General features: G+C 52.8%; 1 protein-coding gene across 1 annotated transcript; it reads left to right on the top strand.

The window, feature by feature from the left end:
• Nucleotides 1-1,094: 1,094 nt before the first annotated feature.
• Nucleotides 1,095-2,368, top strand: LOC112895014 (ethylene-responsive transcription factor ERF035-like). The gene has a single exon (XM_025962876.1). It carries the CDS (start codon nt 1,120-1,122, stop codon nt 2,194-2,196), a length of 1,077 nt encoding a protein of 358 aa, XP_025818661.1. The 5' UTR covers nt 1,095-1,119; the 3' UTR covers nt 2,197-2,368.
• Nucleotides 2,369-8,757: the final 6,389 nt, after the last annotated feature.

Here is an 8,757-nt window from a genome sequence, read left to right as displayed (position 1 = left end):
CATGATTTTCCAAAACATCCGATTATTTCTCGGCTTGGAACACAACTTTTTTTTCTCGGACGCAGCATTAGTATAACCTTTGTGCATGATTTTTTTTCTCTTTTCTTTTCAAATCATTTGAGGTTTGCACAGGTTAGAAATTAAAACGCATATCTAAATTCTAAGGACATGAATCCGGTAGTTTTTTTATGCTTAAAAATGACGCTACAAATAAACAGACTTGCATTAAAATATAAGCCATTTCCATCGACACATACATCTGCAGAGTTATCATGCATGCACTCCAGTTTATTATTTCCTGACTAAGAAGAATTCACTGTCACACCGCCTAGCCGCTAACACAATAGATTAATATCCCGTCTGGTCGAACAGTGAATCATATGGGCTGGCGGTGGATGGAAGGAAGGATGGGTGAATAATGGCGGCGGAATGGCGAGATCGTGCGCTCGAGCACTCGCATGTCCTCGTGCTGGCCGATGGATTGATCGAGTTGACTACTCCTCCTATTCCCTCTATTTTTATTTACATATTTCTATTTTTATTTACACGTCGTATTAGATTTGTTCTAAGTCAGACTCATCCAACTTTAACTAAAAATAGTAATATTTACAAAATCCAAATTTATTTCATTAAATTTACCATGAAATATATATTGATAGTGTACACCTTCTCTGTCCAAAAAACAAGTCACCTTAGGAATTTTAGGATAAATTAATAAGAAGGTAAAATGATCATGTTTGTCCCCTATTTATTACCTATATTTAGCACTAATTGATTCTTATATGCACATGCACCTTCTAAATAGGGTAAAATGACTTATTTTTTGGGATAAATTTTAAATTATATAATGATTTGTTCTTTTAGAATGGAGGGAGTAGGTTGGTTAGTATTGTTGTTGCTATATTTTTTAATATATTTTGTCAAAATTAGCTAAATTTAATTTTAAAAAACTAATACGACATGTAGATAAAAATAGAAGAAGCGGTAAACAGGCAGAGGCCGGGATCGGTCTGCCGGAGATCGGCAGGCCACGTCGTACTACCGCTGCCGCGCGCCAGCCATCCGGCCGGCCATCCGGCTGCTCCAGCGCCCCCCCGAGACCCAGAAGTCGAGACAGCAATGGCCGCGTACTCATGCGGTGCCATGGGCAGCGCCGCAGCGGAGCTCTGCTGTCCGCTCACGCGTCGCTGTTACCCTAACTGTTACGTACGCCCGCGCGCTTCCGTTCCGTCCATCGATCCCCAGCTTCTCCATCCCCTGATCTCCCCTAACCCCTCCCCGCCCGCGGCGGCCTCTCTCGGCTACTACTTATACAGCCAGCAACCCCCGCCCCCTTCCTCAATCTGCAACCACTACCATCGCCTTTGCACCACGCCTCTCTCTTCCTCTCGTACACGACTTGACCGAGCTCGATCATCAGCTAGCCATCGACGTGGTCTGATCGTCTCGGCGTGTGCGGCAATGAGCGACCTGAGCTCGGACACCTCGTCCACGTCGTCCTACTCCTCCTCCCCCTCCACGTCCTCCAGCTCCCGCGGCGGCGGCAAGAGTAGTAAGCGGCCACGCGCGGACGACGGCGGCGGCGGCGAGGGCGCGCCGGCGTACCGCGGCGTGCGGATGCGGGCGTGGGGCAAGTGGGTGTCGGAGATCAGGGAGCCCCGCAAGAAGTCGCGCATCTGGCTCGGCACCTTCCCGTGCCCGGAGATGGCCGCGCGCGCGCACGACGTCGCCGCGCTCAGCATCAAGGGCGCGCGCGCCGTGCTCAACTTCCCGGACCTCGCGCCCGCGCTCCCGCGCCCCGCGTCCCTCGCCCCGCGCGACGTCCAGGCCGCCGCCGCGCGCGCCGCGCTCATGCAGCACAAGCACAGGCAGCTACCCGGTGGCGCCGCCGCCGGCACCGACTCCTCCTCCTCCCCCGTCCTCGCGCCGGCCGCGGGTTTTGCAGCAGCTCCGGCGGCGGCGGACGACGCCCAACGGCCAGCTGGCTCCAATGATCATCGTCACGACGAGCCGGAGCCGGAGCCGAGCCGGGAGGAGCGGCAGCCGGGGCAGGTGGAGGTGGCCGAGCTGGTGTTCGACGAGCTGGCGCCGCTCTGGGTGGAGGACGTCGTGGAGTTCGGGCCGTCCGATCACCCGTGGACGCCCTACGATGGGCTTGACGCCGTCGGCTTCCAGCCCCTCCTGTGGGAGTACTAGCTGCTTTGTACATGGCCTTCCTATTTTTGTTTCTTTTGGCTTGTGTGGTCTTGTTTTTTCCCTCTAAATGTGTGATTTTCCTCTTCTTTTTTCATTTGATTTTTTTGACTGAGAGTTTGATGTGGGGTATACTAGCTTTGTGAAAATGCTGAGACTGATGTTAAAAAAAAATGCGAGTTTTACAAGGGCGCGTGTCACAATCTTATGGGCTATCGACGGAAGAAAATGATACTCGGAGGCTAGAGATATAACATTGCTGACTTTGGCAATGCCATGGTGTTTTTCAAAGAAAGTTGCTCATCAAACACACTTAGCTTGAGATAATCCAGTTGCGTGAAAGTGACATTTACTTGATCCAGCATGATAAGTAATCTCTCCTTTATTGACAGCAATAAGATCTAGAAAAACAACGCCGCCATCTATTTTCACAGCGTTGCTGCTATTTTACTGGTGATGAGAAACCGGCCGTATTACCTTACAAGCTATGGACTTCCCACACAAGTGTTTTTATCAGAATGACTTCATGATCAGAACAATCTTCTCACAGCGCAACTGTGACGCCACAGAGCTATAGTAGAACAGCATCAACTCGGAGATGGAGAGATCCTTTCCTTTCTTCCCCCTTTATCTGTTTCGACTAATTTGTGTGGGTTCCTATCGCTTTACGGGGTGCAGATAAGGTTCACCTTATCCATTTCTTGCCACTGATATGATCATACCTCACACAGACTGATCAAGCACCAACCAGTCATTAAATCTGTTGGCAGATGTGCCAATCAAGTTTACCATACCGTACCGTCCTTTGCTTTACCTTCAGATACTTTGCCGCCAGTCAATGGAAAGCCAAACACACCACTTTAATCACCTTGTGAGTTCATTCGTTGGTACGAAGACCGTTAGCAAGGGGAGCAGGTAAGCAACAGGTTCGCCATGGAGATGGGATCATTGGTTCTGGCTGGATTCTGAACGTTGTGGGAAGCAATTCCTCGAAGCATTGACCGATTTGTTTGTACAGCTCGGACTAGATCCCAGGGAGATTTGGTGACTGAATGGATGTGACTGTGTGAGGAAGTTGTCCTGGAAGACAAGTTCAAACAAAGAAACAAACCGATCTCTCCAGGTAAATCGTAGGCGCCAGGGAACGAGTTCATGGGTGCATGAACTTGTGCGCAACAGGAGCTGGAAGCATCGGCATCATTGAGGCGATGTAACACACCAGCTGTGCTCGCCTGTCCCGGGCGCATCTGACGGCCCGGGGGGCTCCAGACCGTTCAATGGCGCCGTGCGGAGGCGCTGGAGCAGATCGTGCTCAGGGGGTCGGGAGTAGGGGGACACCACCCCATCTCCTGAGTCCTGTCCCGTGCCATAGCTGTGAGCATCCAGCATGTCACGTCGACGGACGAGACAAAACTGATTTTTTTCCTCGCTCTCTTGCTGTTGTTTCCCGCGACGCAGAAACGCTTTCATCTCTCCGGGTTACACACTACGTGTGCCTGGTCGCCATCTGAACGCTACCGTGTTCGTTCTGAATTCGACATGGGTCGACCAGATCTTGGCTCGGCTAGGACCGAAGGGGCCGTGGTCTCTTTCGCGGGGCGCCAGGTGCCTCGCCCCCTGTCGCGAATGCGTGGAGCGAAAAGGGCGGTCTGGCCTCGACGGCCGTCGACAGTGCCCCTCTCTCCCCTCCCCCCGTCGTGGAACATGCAAGCCACACACCTGTGGAGGTGACTGCGAAGCAAGCTCCGTGTGGTAACGGTCTTGAGATTTACTGCTGGGTACGAGCACCGGACCTGTGGCGACAGGAAACATGATTGGCATCTGGGGCACACGTGGAGGCCGGCCATGGATTACTTCAGGATTACCCAGATCCTGTTACATGACCGCCACTAACTGCAGGCCCTCCCTGGGCTGTCTCAGTGTGCGTATCCCTACTACTAACTTGAATAGAGTAAGTAGCTCAGGAAGATGGTGGAGGATTTCACTATGATTTTTTCTGGGTGGTGATACATATTTTATTTCTCTTTGCTTGCTGTTTTGGACAAAACGAGAAATGCAAGTTGTGACACGTGTGGGGACGAAGCAGAGTCAAAATCACCTACAGCCGAGTTGCTAATGCTTGAAAGGTTCCCCTTATTGTTAAGGCTTAAAAAATATTCACCTTTTTATTAATGGGCAAATATTCAATCTTAAAGAAAGCTTTTACTTAGTTTTCGTTTCTCGGTCTAGCGTACGTGTGTGTTTTGGAGCAGGTTAGTTAGTACATGAATGAACAACTCAACACAATTGACTTGCAATGCCAGACTGACAAAATGCGAGCCTAAAGTACAAGGTGTTGACATCAAAGCAAGCACAGGGTGATGTTCATTTTGAGCGAGTTTGTTTTTCATAAAATATAAGAAGGCATGTCATCATATATACACTAAGCTAATGCATTAGTTGCGAACGGATGCACTATTTTATTTTGTAGCACAGTAGTAATAAGTACAGATGCAATGAGAACTGATCAAATGGTGGTATTTGTGGTTTGCTAACTAAGATAAACAGCAAGACGTGGGAAGATAATAATACTATAGTACACACCCTCAAGCTCGTGCAAGTATCTACATATATACAACCTAGCTAATTATACGTGTACTTAATGATGGTTCTAAGTAGCTTGTCTCCTAGATGCAAGACAAAGCGTGCTTTGTTTAGAACAATGGAAATGTTCATCTCAAAGACACGGTTAACAAAATGAAACTGCTAATGTGCTTGATCATGTTTCTGCATTTTCTTTCGTTTTCGAGTCGTGCCATGCATCATCATTCTTTGCGACTCATGACCCAGTCAATGCTTAGTTGGCGCCAAGGCATACCGGACAGGTGTTGTCGCCAGCCGCATTTCCGTTTGGGTCATGAAGAATGTCAATGTTAAACTAAATTTTCCGATTCAGCTTTGATAGCTAGCTTTCTTCAGAGGGATTTAATGTTGATAGATAATTGCAACGATCAAATGCCCCATCAATGAGAAAACTTCATCTTTTTTTTTAGAAAACTTGAGTGATTGGGAATTGTGGTGCGCAAAAGTGTTTTAGATAGTACTACCAACCGTGAACAGTTTGGTCTTGATGTCAGCAAATGTACCTATAACCTGTGCTCAATTTTTGGCTGTACCTTAAGAGTATCTGAAGCGTCCTTTTAATACCGTAGGTCATGCAGATTTGAGCTGAACTATATGATTGTATGCAGATTTGAGCTGAACTATATGATTGTATGTTTCGATCAGGTTGTTAAGTACCCTATCCGTAACATCCCGGATTTTCCGGAATGTTATGTTAATACAAAAATTGTGAATTTCAAAAACTTTTCTTGTGTTGTGCCTTAGTTAGAACCTAAATATAAGATTAAGCTCCCTCTACCTCGAGATCTTAGTAAATTTAACTTGAAACTAAGAACCACTAAATGTTAGTGTGATTATTTGAAGTCTTTACGGATTTGATCGCGATCATCCTTGTTTTGAAATTGGTTGTTGGATATTCTTGTTTGACTTTCATTTTGTGTGATTCCAATGTGTGGAATTTGAATTTGAAAAGGGCATTTAAATTCAAATTCATTTGCTTCTCCCTCAAAACCCCTGTGGGCCGAAAACCATGTGCGCAGCCCAGCTCTCCTCTTTCTCCTTTCCCCCGCGCGGCCCAGCCCACCAGCTGGCCTCACCCGCTCACGCGCCCCTTTCCCCTTCTCCCGCAAGCGCGGCCCACGAGCCACCGCAGCCCAGCCCAGTCCGTCGCTCGCCCCCGCGCTCGACCCTTCACCTTCCCCCGGAACGGCTGACGAGCGGGCCCCGCTGTCAGTTTTCCCCTTCCTCCTTCTCCCGGCGCGACCCGAAGCTTCCGCTACCTTCCGCCCGCTGCTCCGCTCCGCCTCGCAGCGTTCCGCTCCGTCCCGTGCCCTGCTCCATCCCGCAGCGCCCCGCTCCGACCGCGTCGCCGCTCGCCCCGCTCCGCGACAGGGAGCCCAACAGCCGCGCCCCTGCTTTCCCCCTTCGCTGCGCTCCTTTTTCCCTTTCCTCCCCCGCCGCGGCCCCGCTCGCTCGCGTCATCCGCTAGCCCCGCGCGCCGCCCCGCTCCGCTACAACCCAGCGTAACCGCCCGCGCGCGCTCCCCTTTTTCCCCCCGCGCCCCGGCCGCCCGCGCCGCGAGCCCTAGCCCTAGCCCCGTGCCGCAGCCGCCGCGATGCCGCCACGCGTCCTGGCCCGGACGCCAAAAAGCCCCTGCCGCAGCCGCTCCCGAACCCTAGGGCCGCCCCATAAGAACCCCACGACCGCCGCCCGAAGCCCTAGCCACCTGCGCCCCTTTTCCCTTCCCGCCGTCGCCACACCAGAGAGAGGGAGAGAAGGAGGAGGAGGAGCAGTGCAAGGAGGTGGAGGACGACGAGCTGCGCGAGGAGGAGAAGGCCGTCGCCGCCGGAGCTCCGCCACGCCTGCGCCCGAACAACGACCCCGACGCAGCCGCCCGTCCTGCACAGCCCCGGTCCGCCTACGTCAACCCGTCACCGCGCCAAGGACCCCGCCAGCAAGCCCTCGGTGAGTGCCGCCGCTACCTCTCTTTTCCCTTTTCCCCTGCTGCCGGCGTGAGCCACGGGCCGCCGAAGAACCCTCCGTAGACCAGCCCTAGGACCGCCTCTCCCTTTGGGCCTTGGTGCCACTTTTATGCAGGAGCCCGCCGCGCCGCCACCATGCCCCCACAAACGCCGTCGCCCCTCGCCGTCGCGTCGTGCCGTGGGCCCGGGATGCCGATGCCCCGCGCACGGCACGGCCACGCCGCGGCTCTGGAAGACCAGAACCCGCGCGCGTGCGTGCGCACCTGTACCGCGAACCCGAGCCGTGCCGCTGCCCGTTGTCTTGGCCCTAGCCTTGCCTTGCCACGCACCCCGCGCCGCAACCGCCGTCGCCACGCCACGACCCCACCACGGCCTTGCCGTGCGTCGTGACCACGCACCGCCGCCACGACGTCGCGTTCGCGTCGCGGCCGGCCCTTGGGGATTTTCCCCGAACACCTCGCATGCATCTGTTCGCACACCCACGACACCCGCACGCACGCACGCATGTACACCTGCCTGCCGCACCAGATCCGGGCCCCGCCACACTGGATCCCCCCGAGGCTGACGCGTGGGGCCGATCTGTCAGCAAGAAGGGGAAGGAGCGGAAGCAAACCAGTTAGCAGGACAAAGAGGAGGAGGAGGGAGGCCGCCTGCCGCCACGGCCCAAGGACCAGCAAGGCCCAAGACGAGCCACCCGTGAAGGACTTTAAGCTGAGCCGGCCTGCACGCCCAGCCAGCCCACTGCCCGAGCCGGCCTGCTGAGCCGCAGGCCAAGCTGATCCGTGTGCCAAGCCGAGCCTTGTTGGGCTAACCGAGCCGGCCCAACTGAAATTGAGCCCAGAACCAGACCGAGCCCTTTTCCTTTTCCAGCCTGACCAAGGGACCCACCTGTCAGCCTCAGGGCGAGGCTGACCAGTGGGGTCCGTTGACCGTGGACCCCCCTTGACCATTGACTGTTGACCGGTCAACGCTGACGTCAGCAGGGCCCACAGCTGACGTTAGCAGACCCGGACCCCCCTGATGACGTCATGCTGACGTCAGCATGCCACGTGGCACGCCCTGGTGCTGCCACGTGTCACTGTTTAATGATTTTCTTTTCTGAAATTCTTTATTAATTTCAGAAATAGATTTTTCCTTAGAAAATCCATAATAATTCAACCGGACTTCCGAAAATTATGAAACCAGTTCCATAATTCTTCTAAAAACATAAACCACCCGTTAGAGTAGGCTTTATAGTGATTTGAATCTTATTTGTAGAGATTTGTGTATCTTTGCACTTTGGTCCCTACTCTTACTCGTATTTACGGATAGGACCCGACCACGAGGAGTTGACCGACGGCCAGGACTACCCGGAGGCCCAGGAGGACTTCGAAGAGACGCCAGATTCACGCCCATCTACGATTTGAATTCCTATTAGGCATTGCTTGTAGATATGCTATCGTTGTATGTGTACTTACATCGAGATGAACCTGCATGGCCTATTTTACGTACCTTACTCCTTGCCATCCTATCACACTTGTTATTATATGAAATGTCTTGTAAATCCTTGAATGTGTAAGTGTGGGAATGGATGGATAGTCTTGGCATGCGTGAAGTGATACTCTTCAGGAGTTGGTGATTAGGGTTTTAGCCGGGAGTGGGCAACCTAACTCGATCATGGATCGAGGGCTTGGGGTGTGTATCTTGGCACACCTTACGGAGTACTTGTGGCGGGTACAGTTTTGGTTACGAGGTTGAGGTGTTGGGGGCACCCGTTAAGGGTGCAGTCGCGGACCACCGTGGTGGAGACGCTTTTGACGAAGATGCCCACTTCGGCAATTAAGGACCGGGTGAGAGTAACTATGACTTGTGGGAATCTGTTAAGCGTGCACACCACTTACCCATTATGAGGGTGGGCCCGGTCCGGGGTTAGCAAGCGCGGTACCAAGCCGGTGGGAGGATCGAGTATCAGTGCAGGGGGAGGAGGTGCTAACCTCACGTT

This window comes from Panicum hallii, chromosome 5, assembly GCF_002211085.1.
Source record: "Panicum hallii strain FIL2 chromosome 5, PHallii_v3.1, whole genome shotgun sequence".
In the NCBI taxonomy this organism is placed as follows: domain Eukaryota; kingdom Viridiplantae; phylum Streptophyta; class Magnoliopsida; order Poales; family Poaceae; genus Panicum; species Panicum hallii.
Note: the sequence above shows the minus strand (reverse complement) of the source record. Positions and strands in the feature narration are given on the sequence as shown.

Excerpts from the sequence above, each read along its gene's own strand:
- LOC112895014 (XM_025962876.1), top strand. The coding sequence starts at position 1,120 with ATGGCCGCGTACTCATGCGGTGCCATGGGCAGCGCCGCAGCGGAGCTC.